The sequence below is a fragment of the Seriola aureovittata genome, chromosome 9, assembly GCF_021018895.1.
Source record: "Seriola aureovittata isolate HTS-2021-v1 ecotype China chromosome 9, ASM2101889v1, whole genome shotgun sequence".
Lineage (NCBI taxonomy): Eukaryota > Metazoa > Chordata > Actinopteri > Carangiformes > Carangidae > Seriola > Seriola aureovittata.
The window spans coordinates 22,671,518-22,692,781 of NC_079372.1; the positions used below are offsets into that span (position 1 = coordinate 22,671,518).

The 21,264-nt window shown below is 43.1% G+C and overlaps 4 protein-coding genes across 5 annotated transcripts; 2 read left to right on the forward strand and 2 right to left on the reverse strand.

Moving 5' to 3' along the window:
- Positions 1-1,969: 1,969 nt before the first annotated feature.
- pdyn (prodynorphin) lies at positions 1,970-3,836 on the forward strand. Its single transcript, XM_056384296.1, has 3 exons — positions 1,970-2,141; positions 2,504-2,640; positions 3,068-3,836. The coding sequence occupies exons 2-3, from the start codon at positions 2,518-2,520 to the stop codon at positions 3,632-3,634; spliced, it is 690 nt and encodes a 229-aa protein (XP_056240271.1). The 5' UTR covers positions 1,970-2,141; positions 2,504-2,517; the 3' UTR covers positions 3,635-3,836.
- A 1,041-nt stretch (positions 3,837-4,877) lies between these two features.
- Positions 4,878-10,533, reverse strand: gmeb2 (glucocorticoid modulatory element binding protein 2). The gene is made up of 10 exons (XM_056384294.1): positions 9,780-10,533; positions 9,153-9,326; positions 8,930-9,015; positions 8,473-8,597; positions 8,246-8,349; positions 7,404-7,561; positions 6,911-6,979; positions 6,583-6,720; positions 6,010-6,132; positions 4,878-5,844 (listed from the first exon to the last, which is right to left on the reverse strand). The coding sequence occupies exons 2-10, from the start codon at positions 9,293-9,295 to the stop codon at positions 5,213-5,215; spliced, it is 1,578 nt and encodes a 525-aa protein (XP_056240269.1). The 5' UTR covers positions 9,296-9,326; positions 9,780-10,533; the 3' UTR covers positions 4,878-5,212.
- A 216-nt stretch (positions 10,534-10,749) lies between these two features.
- On the forward strand, positions 10,750-15,289 carry tpk2 (thiamin pyrophosphokinase 2). Its single transcript, XM_056384295.1, has 8 exons — positions 10,750-11,011; positions 11,094-11,335; positions 12,254-12,317; positions 12,403-12,533; positions 12,633-12,751; positions 13,481-13,613; positions 14,337-14,433; positions 14,517-15,289. Exons 1-8 carry the CDS (start codon positions 10,942-10,944, stop codon positions 14,564-14,566), a joined length of 906 nt encoding a protein of 301 aa, XP_056240270.1. The 5' UTR covers positions 10,750-10,941; the 3' UTR covers positions 14,567-15,289.
- A 4-nt stretch (positions 15,290-15,293) lies between these two features.
- rhoaa (ras homolog gene family, member Aa) lies at positions 15,294-21,097 on the reverse strand. 2 transcript variants are annotated; one of them, XM_056384297.1, is made up of 5 exons: positions 21,043-21,097; positions 18,796-18,951; positions 17,869-17,989; positions 17,649-17,779; positions 15,294-17,348 (listed from the first exon to the last, which is right to left on the reverse strand). In XM_056384297.1, the coding sequence occupies exons 2-5, from the start codon at positions 18,949-18,951 to the stop codon at positions 17,175-17,177; spliced, it is 582 nt and encodes a 193-aa protein (XP_056240272.1). In that variant the 5' UTR covers positions 21,043-21,097; the 3' UTR covers positions 15,294-17,174. The 2 variants fall into 2 exon arrangements, with proteins under 2 accessions (XP_056240272.1, XP_056240273.1); XM_056384298.1 differs by having other exon boundaries at positions 21,022-21,070.
- Positions 21,098-21,264: the final 167 nt, after the last annotated feature.

Consider the following 21,264-nt stretch of genomic DNA (forward strand, 5'->3'; position numbering starts at 1 on the left):
AAATCTGGCCGCTATTTTACGCTTTCGCACGTGGTTGCTCGGCATTTTCCGTCGGTGATCGGGCCCGGAAGTACCCACGGCGTCTATGGGTTATAGGTCCAGGTCCAGATAGGACAGTGTCTGGGTTTGGATCCGGACCGTGGTTCGCCTGTTAGTGACCTGCAGACTGTAGAAATAAAGAGTTTTAAAAACATATTTGCATGGAGTTTTAAAAACTGAGTTCAACTACTGTAAACCTGTAAAACAAATTTCACAAACCATAATTTTTCCGTCTGTAGATAGAAAGTAGAACACAGCACCAGCACCATACAATAACAGTATCATAATAAATAGAGAAAGACAAGAAGTGAAATGGAAAGGGTCCATCCTCTGTGTAGTGCGAGTTCAGTAACTTTGGTGACAATCAATTATTATATTTTGTTTGTCTTTAATAAAAGTGGAAATGTGTCTTGTGGTGGTGGGAGAGGGAAAGATCAGAAAAACCTTAGGATTCATCTACTGGTGACCAAGAACATCCACAGCAGATTTCTGGCTAGTAACTGTGGAGCTGGACAGAATGACGGACTGTGACTAAACCCTTGTGTTTAAGCTCCATCACTAGTGTGTGAAAATCACATTTGGGCTGAGCGAGAGTTGTTTGTGTTAAAAAGATATATTTTAATTTTAGAAGGTGTCAGCCCCCTGGGTACAGCGGAGCAGCACCTTCTACAAACAGAGGAACTTAGCACCGTCACAGTAAGTGATGACACGGTTGTCATGGTAGTTACACAGATTCGTTTTATCTTTAAGTGATGAATGTGAACTTAAAAACATGTATCTGAAATGAAACCAAAATGTGCAAATCGAATCAGATACCCATAATAAACCACATCAGCAAACCCAGAGTCCACTTCAGTCAGTTATTTAAGAAAAAGAAATTCAGATTCCATCCAGGTGAAAGACTCATACCGGAGTGTAAAGACTGTGCACCAGTGTGTTCTTTGTTATTGCTTCAGTCCGCCCAAGGTTTCTCATCATTCCTCCCCTAAACAAACGGAAGAAGACCCAGAGTACAACCTTGGTCCAAACATGAGACTCTTAAGGCTTCAACCTTGAAATGTGCTGAGGCTGAATCGTCGTGTGTCGATCATTTCTTCAGGTCCTTCCACTGTACAACACAGAAGCTGGAAGCATGTAGGCCCACCGACCACGGGGACACACACATGGATGTAAGGATGACAGACGGTGGGTGTAGGTCTGCTGCGAGGCGGGGGAGGGGCGGACATATAAAGAAATTCTCAGTGACTGATTGAAAACATTTGTTTTTCATACTTTTCACATTTATTTTCTCTTGAAAAAATCAAATCAATTGATTCAAATGTTGCTCCACAACCTGCAGATTCATTATTTTGGTTTCGCAGCCCGTAACTTTACCGTTCCGCTTCACTCTGAATTCTTTCTAACTCGTTAGCCATGAACAGTGATGAGGTGATAATTAGCTTGTTCTACTCAAGTGGTAAAAAAAAACAAAAACAACTAAACCTCAAGAAATATCCGATCAGCAAAACTCTGACACTAAAGCTGGTGTTGGGAGAAATGATGGTACAGACAGATTGATATTTGGATCAGTTTAGCAGCGTCTGGTTTCTGGTCTGGGGTGGCTGCTCCAGGTGAGAGGTGAGGGTCCTAAAAATACTTTGGCCACCCCTGCAGACACCACACCGACTGGACGTTTAGATGAAGTGTGATGCATCATGTTTGATCGGGTCCAAGTGATTTTTCTTTCTCTCTTGTAGAAGAAAACACTTTGTTCATTGTGTGATTTGCAGGGTTTGATCCAGGCCCCCCGCAGAAGGAATGATGATGATGATGATGGTGATGGTGATGAGCTGCGCTGCCTCTTCTACACCCTCTGTGTGTGGGCGTTGTTAAAGCCCCTGAAGCGGGAGGGTTATTTACGCAGCACGTTTCCCTCCCATTGGTCCGTGAACAGAAGCCGCTCTGATGCGCCGCGGTGACACAGACGAGTCTGCGGCGATAAAAGAAGAGCGACGAACCGCGCAGGGGGAAAGTGTTGGAGAGCGGACTGCGAGTTTCCATTTGATGGTAGATGCGCCTCTGCGAGTCTTTACACGGCTGGAAGTATCTGTCAAACTCCTGAGGTACCGACTCTACATTTGTCTCTTGATTGTCTTTGTGAAAGTCTGACTTACTCCACATGTGATGTTTCTCTGCTCCGTTTAAATAACGAAGTGATGACAGAAAGACTTGGTGCCAGTGCGTCATTACGCACAGTGCACAGGTCCACACGAGGAAACAGATGTGTGTTGTTTTTAAAACAGTCTGATTTAAATGATGATTTAAATCATTTACATTAGTACAGGTCGAGTTGTTCCATGAATCTTAGAGCGTGAATCCTTAAAACAGAGCGGTCCAACTCTGACCCTCATCTAATCCAGACTCACCGGTTCTGTCTGCGTTGTTTTTGTTTATGTGCGTATGTGTGTGTTTTTGTATGTGTCAGGGATCTGGTGAAGAATGGAGTGGTATGTCCTGGTGCTGATGCTGAGCTTGCCGCCCTCCATCCACACAGATTGCTCTTCACAGTGCCAGAAATGTGCGCAGCAAATCCTCAGCTCCGACGGCGCGTTCAGCAGCCTGGTAAGACCAAGTTCACACGGAGCTCAACTCCACTGCTGGCATGACCTCTGACGTCTACCTACATTATCACAATAATCCAAAAGAACTTTAATTTTCTTTTCATTTATTTTATTAAAACTTTGATCTCCTACATATTGAATATTGAGTAAATGTATAAGAGGCTACATGTAGAATATGTGATGAGTAAAAACATGATATATAGGTTTGAATCTTTCACTCACAGACCGATAAAGCTGAAGAGACGCAGCTGGTGTGATGGTGACACTTTAAAGCCACTGAAGGAGAAGCAGAATGAAAAGTGGTGTAATTGGCTCAAACTGACGTCAAACCATTAGAAATTAATTTAAACAAACGCAAGTGTACCGCTGACTGATGCACCACCTCTCTGAGTTGGTTGGTCTCACTCTCCTCTCTCTGTGTCCTGCAGTCCTGCGGTGCGGAGTGTGAGGCGCAACTGCAGAGCTGCGGCCAGGCTCCGGGGCTGGCGGACTTCAGCCAGGATGAAGCTTCGGAGGAGGAGGAGAGCCAGAACGCAGACCTGGTGAAACGCTACGGCGGCTTCATCAAGAGGATCGACAAGAACAAGAACAAAATCTTCACCTCGCCTTGGCGCGAAAATTACATCCTAAAAGCCGGAGCGCTGCCCAAGAAATACGAGGACTTGCTGAAGAGGCTGGAGGAGAGAGACGCAGACGCGCCGGAGGACGCAGACGAGGCTCCGGAGGATCAGGCGCTCCACAGTTACGTTAAACGTTACGGCGGCTTTTTACGCAAATTCGGCCCCAAGTCAAAGAGGAGTAGCTCGGCGGAGCAGGAGAGCCAGGAGCCCGAGGAGCTGCAGAAGCGCTACGGGGGCTTCATGAGGAGGATCCGACCAAAGTTGAACAACCTGAAGTGGGACAAGCGGTACGGAGGCTTTCTGCGCCGCCACTTCAAAATCTCTGTGCGCTCAGTGGAGGAGCCGTATTACTCCTACGACGACCTGAGCCTATAGACGAACCCTGCCGAGGCAGAGGAACTAGAGGGAACTGGTTCACTTGAAACGCCAACATTTATCCAGAAAGTATCATATGCCTGCCGATCTGCTTGTAGCCTACTCAGTTGCCTTCTGTGTAACGACTCATCTGTGTGTTGATGGCGTCACCGTCTGTCTTTCAATAAAGGATGCTTGTTTAATAAAAACATGAATAAAATCACTTCCTGTTTGTCCGAAAGTTGAGAGGAAAAATGACTGATTTTAGTGTCAGCGTGTCAAACTCAATCTTACATTTTCTCTCCCACCGACTGACACGACAGTGCTGAATTTATTTAAACATCGTGATCACTGAACGGCTCTTCACATATATTTTACTTTTATTCTATTTGGTTCAGACTCTGATTGTAGCCTGAGATTCAGACCAGAGCGGTTCTGTGCAGTGAGTTCAGACAGAATGAGATGCACCGTAGGTTTATATCTGTCACAAATTCATCCAGAATTTTTCTTATTCTATAACTGACAAATGTTTTTTTTGGTTTTTTTTATCTTAAGTGAGTTTGAGGTAAAATATTAAAATGAAAAAAAGGTCGGACCGGCAAATAATCAACCAAATTACACAAGTCTAATCCTTCACTGTCGGAATCATTTAAAGGAATATTATCTTTGGTTGTTGACATTTTCCTCATAAGAATGACATTTTTTCACAAGGACAGATCCTGTTCAACACAACAGACACACAAAGCTGAAGTATCTAACAGGCCAGATGAAGTCTGACCAGTGAGTCACTCAACATTAATCTCACTGCGCCATCTTGTGGCCAAACAAAAGTCACGTTTGCTCTTACTCCGTCCAAAAGTCACTTGACTGACCAAACACTCAGAGGCGGGGAAGGCCGCAGCTTCACTGTGTGGCAATTACAAAAATGTTAATTTGATTAACTGCTAATTTGTGTGGTATTTGAAGATACACAGGACTGAGGCAATGTGTTAACTGGAATTACGCGTCGGTACGTCTCCACTGATTTATCTGATAAACTTTGTTCATGGAAACGTTGACACCGACATTTGTTTGATGGTCAGTGTCACCTCTCTGAAGGGAAAACATTTAGTGTAAATCAGTGCTCCATTATTCTGCTAACGGTCATGTGACGACAGCCGACATGCTTCCATGACAACGGAGCAAACTCCATCTGATGAAGATAGTGAGATGCAACTGAAGGTTCCAGTAAGTGGACCTTGAGTTAAGATTTTTCTTTTTCTCCAACATGTAACCATTCACTCTTTGTTCTCAAAAACTGAGCTTTTATTTGCAGACTGAGCAAAGCTCCACATGGAACAAACCTTCACCACTGTATCAAATATATTAGGTACAAATACGTATTTACAATAAAACCACTAGTGAGACACACTCCGACACCAGACACCACTCTAATAGAAATGTGGCTATCTGCGAAGTGTGAGGACATCTAAGAGGAAGGCTCTCGTGTTACATGACAAATAAACGTGATGAAATGATGAGCAGAGTCAAAATGTGGACGAGGCCTCGGCCATCACAGGAAACGTTCAGGAGACGGGGAGGGACCAGCTGTCCTTTGTCTCACTGCTGCTCAGCTGACTGCTCCCCGTCTTCCTCTTTAACCTCCTCTGGCTGACCTTCATCATCACCATCAGCCTGGTGTTTCTCTTGTGAATCATCAATGGTTGCCGTGGCATCCACCACGCTGATGCTGCCTACCTGATGTTGGACGGCGGCGCTCTGTGTGGTAGCCAAGCCCTGCAGCCCTGCAGGTAGCGTCACCAGCTGGAACTGAGAACCGACCACCTTAACGAAGGCCGTGGAGGCCGCGGAGCCGCCAGCACCAGCCACGCCCTCCTGACCTGCTGCTGTAGACAGCACAGTCAGGTTAGAGGAGTCAGCCACCAGCTCTGACCCGGAGAGCGCAGAGGTCAAGAGGGTGTAGCTCCCCAGGTTTGTGCCGGCCGGGGCTCCTGCCACGGTCAGCACCTTGCCCAGCGGCAGGCCAGTCAGCTGGTTGAGTGGCAGAGTGATCTGAGTGGGAGCAGCGCTGACTGTGGCCGGGCCGGAGACGGTGCGGGTCAGCCGGGGGCGTTTGGGTGCAGGGGGAGCAGGGACCGGGGTGAGGGTCATCAGGACGTTGTTGAGGTGCTGGGATTTGCTCTTCAACTCCTTGGCTCGCTTCCTGTGCTCATCACACTGCTGCTCCAGAGCTGCAGAAGAAGAGATCATCAGTAAGTGCAATCACACACCATGATGTTTACACACACACACACACACACACACACACACACACACACACACACACACACACACACACACACACACACACACACACACACACACACACAGACTCTGATGAAGACTGTCATACTGACCGGCGAGGCTGCGGGTGTACTGCTCTCTGTAACGGTCCATCTGACTCTTATGACTGGCCAGAACCTTCTTCACCAGGTCCAACATCCCAAAGTTCTGCACAATATTGTTGAGCAAAACTGCATCTGCAAAAAAAAAAAAACACACTTCATGTTCAATGGGACACAGCCATGTTAAACAACTCTACTGGTTTTATACATCAACCCTGTGTCCAGGTGTAGGGAGCTCTGCTGCACATTACATTCAGCATGTGACCCGACAGGAACTTTCAAACAGAGGCTGTTCACGGCAGACATGTTGGCAGGTGCAATTACTAATCCATTTAGTTCAGCCAGTTCAAGGGCTCCGCTATTTTAATGCTCACTCAAAGACACAGATACTGGGACTCGTTAATCTTATTATTTACACCTCTACCTTCCTGGTCGTTAATTAAGACTTTAACAGAAGAATATCTCTTTAACTCATCAGTGCAGCAGCCGGTGAGAAACCCACAAAGAGTGTTCTTGCATTTTAAGGCAGTTCATGATGTGTGTGTTTTTTGTACCTCACCAAGCCCGACTGTGTGCGGCTCTAACCTTTGACCTGTAGAGGAGGGTCACACACTCTCTCCTGCAGCCCCTTCAGCACCTCCTGCAGCTGGTTCTGGAAGTCCTCTACCACCTCCTCCAGCAGCCCCGCCTCCTTCACTGCACGCCAGAACACCACCGAGTCCTCTGAGCGCGCACGCACACACACACACACACACACACACACACACACACACACACACACACACACACACACATCATAAAGAGTAAAACCTTCCATTTACTCAGTTCATTTCACATGACATTGTGTGTGTGTGTGTGTGTGTGTGTGTGTGTGTGTGTGTGTGTGTGTGTGTGTGTGTGGGTTGGTGATCACCTCCGATGGCTGTGACCCACTCTGAAGTTTCCTCAATCGGCTCAGGGAACGAGGCTGCGGCTCCGTTCACTGCAACACGAACAGTAAACACAACAACTCTCACTGAACCACATCACTCAGAGGAGTTCCTGTATTTGTCCTGGGTCACACTGAGACTTGGTTCACTGCCTGGTCCTGTTCTTAACTAATCCTGACTCACATGTTGTTATCAGGTTAAATGGGTCGAGAGTTGAAACCAAGATCTGCAGTCATATGATTGGCTCAGGGCCAATCACGTGATTTAAGTCACATGATGCAGGTGTATCAGGATGCCACCCAGCATGCACTGGGGCAATATATTGTATTATTTGTAATGCTGTAGTGATATTTTGTCCCACATTGTTAAAGCTAAAGGGGGCAGTTCTAATACTACACCTGTATATCACCAAACACACCAGTGTGACCCTCATTCAAGCAACTGAACTGGTGCGATGGCTGAGGCCGTGTGACTTACAGTCAGCTGATGAAGGCGTGGCGGGGACCAGGTCAGATGACTGGTCACTGCTGATGGACACTTTAGTTCCCACCAGGTCTATCTTAGTGCTGCGGCAGGTGTTGGAGCAGACCTTTGTGTGCTGGTAGAAGTCCAGTTCACCTGAGTCCATGATCTTCCTGTGAAGTGAAATATGACGAGACGTGATTCACAACATCTGGATACACAACCTCTCTTTACCGACAACCATGTGTGATAGAACAGTGCCACCCTGAGGTGTAACTGTCAACTGCAAATCAGCCACTGAAAGGAGGGAAGACCTGGAATCATGGAGCTACTGACACACAAGTCATCTACACAACCATGTTGATGTTTGTTTGTCTTTGACACCAAATCCTCCGCCATCATCATCGTTGGTCAACTCTCCTCTCATCATGTGATCAAACACTCCTCTGCTGCTGCACGGAAACACTTTGAATAAATGTAACTGTAGCATCTGGCTAAATATTTAGTATTACTAATATACTAGTATTTTACAAAGTAGAGGCTTTTATTTTATGAATGTGGATGTTACAGCTGACACACTAAATGAACCAAATGGGTTTTATTTCTATGACAAAAATGAAAAAAAGACAGTTAAACAGCCCAAACTAGCCATTTCTATTTTGTTACATATTGCCTGTGGATCATAAGCATTGACATCAGATACTTTTTGAGCCTCATGTTTGAAAATGTAGACAGATGTTTATTTGTAACTGACATTATTTCTATACTACTACAATCAATTACAACAATATATGTCAGCGTATATCTTTAACATTTATGGCGCACATAAAATTCACTGTTAGTGTATTAATCCAGACCTGAGCATGGTGCCGTTGAGGCGGATGGCTCTCTTCCAGTCCTTCAGAGTGGATTTCCCTGCTAAACACACAAACTCCTTTGGGCTGATCAGCTGCTCTTTAAACTTATTAGAGAGGAAAAGAAACAGTTGTTAGCCATTAATGATCCACTTCATCCTTAGCTTCACCTACATCCCATTTTATGTGCTCAGAAATCAGATGTTATACAGGCTGTGCTGCGTCAATACCTGGACACACTTCACATTAATCCCAGGGCAGACAAACTTCTTCCAGACGAGTGTAGCTTTGGCGTCTCCACACGTGATCGGGTAGAGGACATCAGCCTCCACGTCCACCTCCTCTGTTAACTTCACTGCAGAGACAGAAGTCATTTATAAAGCAGCTTAAGACTCATCTGTTTAAACTGGCTTTTGGGTAATCTGTGCATACTGTGTTTGTTCTATGTGCTGTACTGGATACTGTATTGTATTCCTGTGTTGTTTGTTTTCTATGTTTTGTGACTCATGTCTGTGACTCATGTCTGTGTCAGCAAGTGATTCCTGTAGCAATTTGTTTTATTTAATTTACTTCACAAAAACTTGACCCTGACCTTGGAAAAAGTAGTTTTCTAAAAGGAAAGAATGATGCAATCGATTTAACTGCCACATTTTACAACGTCTAATAAAGTACTGCAGGTCACATTACCAATGACTGCCTCTTCCTTTGACATTGAATCTGAGCTGCTGGCCTCAGCTTGTGCTTCCATTGGTGCTACTGTGAGGACATCCTCCCTGGAAAAATAACACACAGTTTTTTAAGTTTCAATTTAGCAAACTGAACGACAGGACAGTCTCCTCAGAAATTCAGTGAGTGTGTGCCGATGACCACTCAGTTGTGTGCGTGTGTGTGCGCAGTGTGTACACCTCACCCTGGCTGAGGGGTCAGCTCTGCAGTCATCAGCACTGTTTTGTCCTCCTCCTCCACAGAGGGCAGGTCCTCGCCCACACTCTCTGGTATGGTGACGATGACAACCTCACTCATGTCCTGCATGCTGACCTCTGATGACGCCATGAAGGACAGGTGGAGCTTCACAACCTAGGGTCTGACAGCAGAGAGGGAAAATCTGTTAATATAAAGTAGATATTAATATTTATGTTATACTGAAAAAAGTTGCGTAGCTACAAGAAAGGGGGTTTCATGGCAGCATTAAGTTTCCAGAAACAGGCTAAACACTGACAAATCAAAAGGCAAATGGAAACTACTGGGGGTCTATAAAACGCCCTATTCATACTTGATAACGAGTAATAACAGCTGTTGGTAAAGAGATGGATTTTAAACTTAAAACATACCCACGCTAGTTATATGTACTATATTAATATATATTATTAACACTAAAATCGCGGTAGCTTCAAATATGTTGTTCTACATCAAGAGCAATTTAAACTTGTGAGAGTTTTGAGTGGAGTTTGGTTTATCCTCTCATTGAGCTAACACTGAACAGGACGTGGTGATGAGGAGCAGGCAGGAGGCAATACAGATGTTGAATGAGTCTTACCTTATCAATTCCTCTTCGTTAAACCAGGCGTTATTTAATAAATGTCGCTTCGTCTTGTGGTGAAACAGTGAGGCTGTGTGACCGTTAGCCTGACCGGATGGTTGCTAGCTAGCTTTGTTTACACCTATTCAGCCAGCTAGCTAAAAGCAGGGGGCTGCAGTAGATCCATTGAGCTGGCAGGTGTCTCCTTTATAACTTAACTTTATTACAGTATCTCTGCCCAGTTGTGACTCTTAAAGACTTTGGAGACAGTTCACGGAAAACATCTAATCTCATCTTCACAACACTGGAGTACTTTATCGTTTCTTCTTCTTCTTCTTCTTCTTCCTCCTCCTCTTCTTCTTCTTCTCCGTCGTCTCCTTCTTCTTCTTCGTGGTTTATTTGTGGTTTGCAAAATACGAATTAGCGCATTATCGCCACCAACTGGTTTGGAGTGTGAGAATGTCTAGCGTTCACAGAGGACGTAGATATGTGATAATAATATATGTCCTTATTGGCGACATAGACATGGCAACAATACTATCGATATAGGGTCATATATGTCATATACTACATTTCTGTATGGGAAGACTTAATTTCAAGGAACAAAAGTGTTTGGGATTTTCCATTGGTTTGATAATAACATTATTCTAAATGGTCCAGTGCTCAGTTACCACGGTTTTCTTTTAAGGTATGAAGAGTTAGAGTTACAATTTGAACCCTTCAAATCTATTGATTCTTAAATAGGGAAAATATGTTTATGCTTAATTCGTTTCTTTTTCAATGTATTTCTTTATCAGTTGTATAATGGATTGACTTAATTGAACAGTTACACCGAAGAATATTACCTCATTAATATTTAATCATAAATAAGCTTTAGCATGATGTTGCCAGAGTCCCTACTGATAATACTCCAATTTCTCCTGTATCATCATAAAGAAGAGTTTAGCGAAAGCGCTGCCTGTCAAACTAATCTCAGGGAGAAATATCCCTGAGCAGCAGCTTGAGCAGCCACGAAGAAGAAGTGGAGGACATGCGCATCACCACAGGAATTCATGGCGTTCAGTCAGTCTGAATAATAGCAAAGATACTCAACTGTCTGATATTAGTCATTTTAGCTGGACTCCAACACATTGACTTCAGGTGCTTTGGGAGGCGGTTTACTGACGGACTGTAATTTAAAATGGCGAACTCTGCCTGGTCAGAGAAAATACTCGCTCTGCTCCGCCGAATGAACAACTTTTATTTACCAGGTAGAGCAGTGACACTGTGTGAAAGTACAACATGTTGTCAGTAGACGGTTTCCACTGACCACCTCCACCTTGTCCCCCACAGGCTCCGGTCGTGCTGCCTGCTACAGGTTCGAGGTAGACGGGGCGCAGGTCGGCTGGATTCCTCCTGACGTAGCTTCGCTGCTGACTCGGTATCCGGAGGTGTTCAGTCCTCCGCAAGGTGGCGCTGTGTCTCTGTGTCACGGTCTGGACTCGTACGGGAAGAGGTCTGAGGCTGTGGACGCTGTCCTGCAGACTCTCAGACAGGACAGCTCTCTGACCTGCCTGAGGGGGTGGAGAGATGAGGTGAGACACACACCTGTGGTTGCTCGGCTGATGCAGGTATTATTATATCACAAGATTAAATAATAATGCAGAACCCACTGTGGTTGATTATTAAAGCGGTGAGAAATGTCTAACATATGTGCAATTAATTAAATTACTAAAAACAATCAGTGAACTCTTTGGGCCCCGGGGTACTATGCCCAGTTCACAGCTCAGCTCATATGATATTGATCTTTTGATTTAAAGCCAATTTCAGTTTGATTTGTGTCCAGCCAATTGAAATTTCTGTATCAAGTTAAAGGGACATTCATGGTCCTGGGTGGATGACTTGACTTAATGATTTTATTACCAGTGTTGGGGAGTAGTGAACTACATTTGTATGGTTTATGTATAACCTGTGAACAAGTAGACAGGTTTGCAATAAACTGTGAACTGTAAAAATTCATATCACATGTGCATTGTCAATTTGATCATTGTAGTAGCTTGAACTATTAACTCTATGTAGCTTTAGTTAACCAAACCAGATTTCTCTCTCGGGTACCTTTGCTGCAGTTCAACTTCTTCCAGTGTGAAGTAATTGGTAGCTTGCAAAGCTACGTTTTTAAAGTAGCTTCCCCAACATTGTTCATTTCATTCATTAAGACACACGTTCATCTGTCCAGGAGAAATACTGATATTCTGATGGGAGGTTGCTATAAATTCCATTTCCATTAAGAGTCAGTGTGAACATTCATGCTCCCAAGAGAATGAACGCTTATGCTCTTTCTTAACTACTGACTTTTGACACTGGTGACTGTGATGATACTCTCTCCCATCTGATACACTGGATCGGACCTTGGTTAGTAAAAAATTAGAAAAGCAAAATTTAAAAAACAGTCCATGTACATGTCAGTAACGTGACATTTATCAGAGTAAATGTGAAGGCCTCTCCTCTTTCAGAAGTACAGTGTGATGCCTAAATTCTCCGACCCTCCTCTGATGTGGATGGAAAGAGCAGCTACCTGTAAGTCCTGACACACCATAGCAGTGCGATGTGATGTTCTCTCAGTGTCAGTGTTGTATGAGCCGCCTGTCATGCTGCACTACAGGTCTGTTTGGGGTGAAGCGGTACGGAGTCCATATCAATGGATACACTGTCAGTGACAGTGGGGAAGTCAGCATGTGGCTGGCACGACGCTCGCCACACAAGCAGACGTACCCTGGACTACTGGACAATGTGGTGAGTACGAATCACACCTGACAGGGAACAGTGATAATCAATGTGAATTCAGAGCTCCAAGAGTGAATGAAGGAGGCTAAAAGTGTTGTGTCTCTGAAGGCAGCAGGTGGTCTGGCTGCTGGCGTTGGCATCAAACACACTCTAGTAAAAGAATGTCAGGAGGAAGCGTGTATCCCAGCAGCCATTGCTGAGAAGGCTCATCCTGTAACCACAGTAAGGTGAGTTTGGTGCCACCACACCTCTAAAAAAGAGGAGGAGCAGAAGTTTGGTCAATAAATCAGATGAAAAGACCCAAACCAACAATAGAACAGAATGATCTTTACTGTCATATTTTTGTTTTATTCCTCTGAGCCATAGATCTCCATTGGCTGACATGTTCCTTCATCACCATGAACACACACATTGTAGTTTACTTTGACTCGTTCCCACACACACGCCGTCCTGCTGCCCCAAAATACTCACTGCGGAACCAAATGTGCATTAATCTGCTGCTGAAAATAGTCCCCAACAAATGCTCTATTTCCTCCTGATTGAGAAACGGTTTAAGGAAGTTACTGAGAATATATATATTTGTGAGGTGTTTTTAAAGATAAAGTAGGAACCAATGAGCTCAGAGCTGAGAGCCACAGACAGAGGAACAGGTTTGGGTCTATTCAAATGATTTGGTGAAAATAAAAAAAACAGAATAACATGACAATGGTTTAAATTCCAAATTGGAAATTTTGTTGGACAAATGTGAGTTACTATTATTAAGAGAGGTCTGTTGTTCTAATGGCACACCACACAAGAATCTTGGTACAGCTTGTTAAGGGCACTCGTCAAAATACCCACCTTCCCTGTTCTCACTTTTATTACTCAGCAGTTTTCATCTACTACCACCTCTGTCTGTGCAGTGAAAAGCAAACCTCTTTAAATTCCATAACTAACCACTTCAATGTATTTTCTAGCTACACCTACGAGGATGAGGAGGGGGTGTTCGCTGAAAGTCAGTTTGTCTTTGACTTGGAGCTTCCTCTCGAGTTCAAGCCCAAAGTGGGGGATGGAGAGGTGCAGGATTTCTACCTGCTGCCTATTGATAAGGTCAGTTTTACATTAGATATCACCACCTGCTCCACTTCTACACAGCAGTGAGCGAAAGCATCCTTAGAGCATCCAGAACCGTTTTGTGCAGCAGGTCAGACATTGAAAACTCTATAAGATTGTTAATAAGTCATCCAACATCATCAGGTCCTGATGGAACTGTAAGGAAACTACATTCACTTCCTGCTCCAGCAGTCACACATCACATATCATATCACACATCACGTCACGTCACATCACGTCACATCACGTCACATCACATCACATCACATCACATCACGTCACATCACATCACATCACATCACGTCACATCACATCACGTCACATCACGTCACATCACGTCACATCACGTCACGTCACATCACATCACATCACGTCACATCACATCACGTCACGTCACATCACATATCATATCACACATCACGTCACATCACGTCACATCACATCACATCACGTCACATCACATATCATATCACACGTCACGTCACATCACATCACGTCACAGTGGTCCACGACAAACCGTTGTTCTGTCCCTGCTGGATCAGACGTCACTCCCCTGTTAATCTGCATGGATTTGTTGTGGTGTGTGAACGTTACTTATTCATGTTGTGGCTCTGAAGGAGTTGTCTTCACTGTGAGCTGATTGAAGTGAACTGGACTGAACAAAGATTGTGATGCCACAGAGATACGAGGAGTGTTTTCTGATTCCTGTCCTGGTTTCAGGTGAAACAGTTGCTGTCCTCCGATGACTTCAAACCCAACTCTGCCATGGTGGTCCTGGACTTCCTCATTAGACACTCGTTTATTGAGCCTGACACAGGTTTGAGACTGTTATATCAATTATAAAATCTGGTGACAACATCCGATCTCTTCTTCGTGTTGATCGTGTGCTTTTCATTTCAGAGCCATGCTATCAGGAATTTGTGGCCGGACTCCATCAGACATTAGAGTGAAGCTGAGGACTGAGCCTGTTGACACCCTGTGCTGCTTTACATTGTTTACATTTTTCCCAGCACATCACCTCACAGGAGCCGACCTTAGTGCTGCTGACTGAACCTGGTAACTGGAAGACAAGACGGGGACCTGAGGGGAGCGGTTCACATGATGATGGCTGATCTGAGTGATGGATGCTGTCGTGCAAAATTCTGCTTGGACAGTTTAGACACGGGACTGTCTACAGTGTCCAGATGTTGACTCTCTGAAGATGTGTCAAAATATTTTAAACTATGAACAGAATTAGTCTTGTGTACAGGTGCAGAGTCAGTCATAATAACTACTGTAACTGTAAGACAAGAGATGGTTGAAATTATAAAGTATATCGGTTCAAATGAACATATAAACTCTTGCTGCTGATTGAAACTCCTCTGCTGAACATTTAGACATTCAGTCAGATCCCTAAAGGCAAGTTTGGATTGCAACACAATTAATCAGTGTTCAAGTCTAAGAATTTTACTATTTGAATTAATGTTGTGCTTTGTTTAGTTGCTGAGTTAAAACATACAGAGACTTAAGAAAGAAAGCCTTTGAGCATTGACACCACTGGCAGAATGGCACAACCTCCTATGTTATTTCAACTGTCTATTATGTTTTGTTTTCTAAGTCACTGTGTCTTCCTTGTCACTCCTTGTTTGTCATGTTATTTCACCAATTAAAATAATAAGGCACCAGTGGCAGGACATGGTCGTTCTGTTACAGTTTATTTCCTTTAGAATACATTAAAAAAGACAAGTGGAGAAATGTGAGGATACATTTGTGTACAAAAGAATCTTCCTCTTACAAAGAACCAATCATCAAGGAGTCGCTTGCATCTTGTATTTCATAATCTGACATCATAATTTTTTATAAGTGTTTACCACACTGACCTTTTGTTTTTAGTTGTGTGCAAATAATACAAGGTAAGCCAGTAGAATATCACAAAGTTAACATAACATAGAATAGAGTACAAAGCAAAAGAAGAACAGTTGTAGACATGAGTGAACTGAGAAGAAACAAAACTCGACAGTAACATCCTGGCAGGTATGCAGGTGTATATAGGTGTATACAGGTATATCCTGGTCTATCATGAATTCTCAAACTAAGTCTGTTACTTAAATAATGGGAGAGTGTTTAACATTTGCAGAATAAATCACAACTGAGAGGGGGAGGAGTCACTTGTGTTATGATGTCATTAACACAGAATCACTACTTTGTTCCTCCGAGTAGAAATACTGTTTTCAGTCACTTCCACGCTGCATTTATTTAGGCTGGACTGGAACAGCAGGGCCAGCCACTAATTACTGACTGACTGACTGATCATAGTTTCACCATTCGTCAGCTGAATGCCACATGACTGAGTTGGAGTTTCCTCGTTGGCCATTGCTTTTTCAAAATGATTTGGCGCAAACAGTTTCTGTTGGGGGGCGTTCACAGCCTGAAGTGTTACCAACATTCCTGCTAATGTTTCAAATTAAAAGCCTGCTGCTAACAAGGAAGTGTATCTTTAAAAAAAAAACTACTGAATTTAAGTAGCTGAAACAAATGAGTGAGTGAAAACAGTATTTATGTTAAAAAGAGAAACGTGACTGTGCTGTAGACATGTACACTGAACTGAATTAGTCAGGTGGACATGGAGGAGGTGTTCAGTTTGCATCAACAGCAAATTAAAACTGATCAGAGGATTCTTCCTGATATATGATGAAATATTTGTATAAAACAGGGATAATCAGCTGTAGCTTAATTAAATTAAGGCTCCACTACTGATTTATAGTAAGTTTTGTTAACCCTTTCATACCCAGCTGTGTACAGTGTGTTTGACAGTCCACATTGATTTAATTCAATCACAGTTTTCTGACTTGAAGGTTAATCTATATCAACTTCATTTTTTAAGTGTTGTATTAATGAGGAAGTTTGTATAAAACACACATAAGTTGGTCTCATTACATCATGTATTCATGCTCAACTGTAAATAATAAAACACAGCTTTTTAAATGAATGAAAACGGTATCAAATATTACAAGTTGATAAAAAAGAGAAGCGCTCGCTCCATAGAAAGTTAATTTGGTCAAACTTTAGAAATAAAGGAGAATGAAAACCTATAGAATGAGAGGACAAAACTGAGAGACACAGTCACACTGCAGGCCACCGGCATACGTCTGTCTGACCCCTGGTCTCGCTTGGAGCGGGTCTCAGGGACTGAGGAGACCACTGTACTCCATTCAGAGACCTGAAACCTCCTTACAGGACAAACCCTACCTCACCTTTAAAAGTATGAGTGAGAGAGATACTCCCTTCTCTTCATGTTCTCTTAATTTAAGGTTTCTAAACACAAGATTACAGTATTTTTATCTGAAAGCTAAAAGCTATAACCTTGAACTTAAATGTATATATTTTCCCCTTTTCCATTACATTTGAGCTTCCTGTTTTTTTTTTTTTTCCTTTGGCCCGGTTACACTTCTTCTCCCTCATCCCTGTAACTCCACGTTCAACCGTGCCCACCGTGGTGATGAAGCAGACACAGTGGGGGTGTTTTTCTTGGCCTTGTTTATTTCCCCCATCCCTCCCGCTCATGTGTTACCTCACACTCTATAGAAGAAGGCAGCCGCTCTTCTTGCCTCGTCTCTTGGCCTGCAGCGCCGCCCTGGTGGCCATCTCGAACACCTCCCTCACGCCATCCTTCGTCTTGGCCGAGCACTCTAAGTAACCAAAGGCGTTGATTCGGTTCGCCATGTCCCTCGCCTCGTCTGACTTCACTGGTTCCTGTTTGGATGAAGCCGAATCGTCAAATGAGTAAATGTAAATGATTTTTTCTTTTTTTTAAATAAATAAATTATACATTTTCAATTATAAACAGATAAATTGACAATACAATAAAATGCTGATGATTGTTACAAGAGCGTAATGCTATGAATCAGACTGTGATACGTGAAACCTAAAAAAACGACGTTATGACTGTTTATAATTGTTTAGTCTGACACATCAGTGAGTAGTCAATCCTCCTGTGGTTGGATCTGTCTGAACAGAACTCCACAGGTTTGAACATCTAACGGCCTCACTGACCTGTTTCATCTTGGCCAGCTCTCGACGTGTGTGCTCGTCGTTTCGCAGGTCTTTCTTGTTTCCCACCAGAATAATGGGCACGTTGGGACAGAAGTGCTTGACCTCAGGAGTCCACTTCTCTGGAATATTCTCTGCATCGGGCACAAGGTGTACATGTTGAATATGGAGCAGATGGAAACCGAATGTTTGTCAAAAACACCAACAGAAGAAGAAATCTCACCTAAACTGTCTGGGCTGTCGATGGAGAAACACATGAGGATGACGTCTGTGTCTGGGTAGGAGAGAGGCCTCAGTCGGTCGTAGTCCTCTTGACCCGCTGTATCCCAAAGAGCCAGCTCCACCTACGAGAGCCGAAGATGAAAGATCAGTACATCACTGTGTCTTTGTTACCATTAAATGACACGGGGCTCAGAGGAAACAGACTGTACAGTTTCTACATTTTCAGGTTTATTTACTAGATTTAAAGTTTATTTACTAGATTTTGACTGTTTGAGATGGCAAATGTCACAGCAGACACTGTTCTACAATATCTGAGACTTTCCAAAGTGGCTCAGTGGCTTCTCAAAATGTCGTCATTATCTGGTTGCCAGGCAACCAGCAAAGAAGCTGGGTCGACTGTTGTTCAACAAAAAATAGAGCACATAACTCCCCCTGTAACCATTAACGCTCAATTTTACATTTGTGTTTCTGTCCGGATTAAACAAACAAGATAAAACATGATCATTAGTGAGCTTTGTTAAATGTGTTCATAGTTCAACACAATGTCAAATTATTCCTCTAATACCAGATTTAAATGCGGAGGCTCATAATCAGTGGTTGTTGTCCAGGTAACAGATCATAGGTGGAAGTGAGGTGAGAGAGAAGCTTTGAAACGGGGCTAGACCCATAAATCGGCCAAGACAAGATATGAGCCGATATTAGTGTTTATGTCGAGAGAGAAAACATTAAGATCAGCTGATATAAAATCTCATCATTCTTAATAAATTTTTATTAACACTCCAATATCAATATCAGTATCAGGCTAAACGTTGAACCATCCCATAAGGTTCAGAGCCTCAGACCACACAGTGCATGTTTTATTAATGGACAACTGAAAATATGAGAACAACATAGAAATGTGATATTAGTCATTATATTGAGATCTTACCTGTTTACCATCCACCTCAATATCGGCCACGTAGTTTTCAAACACAGTGGGCACATAAACCTCGGGGAACTGATCTTTGCTGAACACAATGAGGAGGCAGGTTTTACCACAGGCTCCATCACCAACTATCACCAGTTTCTTCCTGATTGCAGCCATCTGAAAGAATGAAGAAAGACATTTATTCTGTTATTTATTCTGGGCATTCAGACCAAAAACAGCCCTGTGAAGTAACAAGCTTCACTGGTGCCAAAAAGTCCCGCAAGATGATGAAAGAGATGATCCATGCTGGTTTGAGTTTGTAGGTTTATCAGACACCAAAACACTGGTTTTACAAACAGCGGTTTGTAACACTATGAGGATAGGTTTAATAAAAGTTGTCGTGGCCAATCACTTTATCCTCTGTTGTCTGTCAGGAAGGTTCACTTGCATGTATTTAACTGGTAAAAATATGCTTTGTCAGATGATGGCAAATTGCTTTGCAGCTAAAACTGAGCAAATTTAAACTTTTTTGCAGAACAACCTTGCAGTTTGTTTCTGTGTTGTAACCCTCCCTGTGTCAACATAGTGGCCTCATTTACATGAGTGAGGAGGCTGCATATTTCTTGCTGTACTATTGTCAGTCTTCACATCGCCTCAATTTCAAAGTGAAGCTGAAGCTGACTAGAATTAAAAGCAGAGCTCTCACATCAGGAAACATCACTGGAGCCTGGTGCACATAACACCTGCATCCATTGTTTTATCTGTAAGTCCACATAATGATGTCACATCTGTCATTGCAGGTTGATGAAACCCACTTGTGCCACTAGATGACAATTCAGGCAATCACCAAAGTCATCAGTCGTCATCCACCTAGAAAACTTTCAGGGTAATCCATCAGATATGTGTCAATATATTTAACCCTAGACCACAGCACTGGACCAACCAACACAGATTTTTTAAATTTGATTCTGGCATAAAACAACATGCAAACAGGTGACAGATTAAAGGAAAAAAATGAATAAATGAGTGGAGAAGCTTAACAAATGCTGCTGCTTCAACACAGGTGCACTGCATGGTACAATTAAGGAAATAACCTCCCATCATGCTCTGTGGCAAGTGCAAAAATTCTGATTATGATTTTGCATCAAGAGGAAATGATGAACATAACTTTGAGAGACAAATGCGTATTTGAGAGTTCAGTGGTGTCAAAACCAGAGGCACTGATCTGCAGAGATGTGGAAAAATGTGATATAGTCAGATGAGTCAAATTTTACTATCTTTTGGAAGATAATCCCTCCTGTAGAGCTCACTAAAGTTCCACTATAAACAACAAACATTCAACGAAACAAATCAACTTCTATGTGGGCCTGAAAGCAAAAATGTTGGATGGGGATTCATCCTGTTTAGTTTAGGTTGTTGCCATTAGTCAATTCACTGAACAAAACGCATGACTACTATAAATTACAGTATAACATGACAATCAACAGCAGGACTCTTATTCCTTGTTTCAGACATAATAATTCAACATGGAGATCCTGGATAACATCTGGATTTGGTGTTTACGTATGTTGCTAAAATAAGATCTACCAATGAAATGGCCTAATGAAATTAAGATATTGCTGTCGCCATTTGAAGAAGATTCAAAACAGTGCCTGAATAAAACTCCGTCAACCCAGGCATAGATTTATAGTGAATGGGTCACAGATTACATCATATACAGCCAGTCTGTCTGTAGCCATCTATATGGTCTACTGGCCGCTTCAAAGAGTGAACTGAGTTAACATGACACACTGTAACACAGTTTGCAATGGTTAGCTACAGCTGCCAGGCGGATCAAGACTATTTGGCAAGTTTACGTTGCATTATCAATTCACTTCCTCACTGCTGTTTACCTCCAATGTAACGATCTACTGAATCTGTCAGCTTTACTTCTGGTGAACTGCTTCACATTACAGGTAGCTTGCTGTCCCGATGTTACCTTATTTTTAACCATCATTATCTTTTGGCCTGTGTGAATCGGTGGAGTGGCAGCTAACTTCTAGCTAGCAGCAGGTCATATTCCCTCTGAGGAAGCTAAGCTGTTAGCTTGCTAACTTTGCTTAGTTTTTCGGGACAGCTGGCCTGTGGTCAGGCTGGACACTGAACATTTTGAGACCGCAATACATCGCCTGAATCTACCAGCTACTCTTACACACAAAGCTATGAAGCAGATACCAATTCTGGCTAGTCACATAAGCGTAATTTTACCGTTTTGTTAGAGATACTCGCCTTTCTTTCGTTTTCCTGTCGGACGTAAGAGCCCCGCCCCCGACAGTGCCACGAAGATAGCGCCCGCCCACATGACGCACTTCCAGCCAATGGAACACGGCGAAATCATGATGAAGCATAACTGAGCCAACCATTATAGCACATAAAATAAAATAAAAGTCTCCCAGGTTTGTTTTACCCCTGGGAGAAGTAAAGTACTGTTTCCCCTGAGCCCAGCCTCCC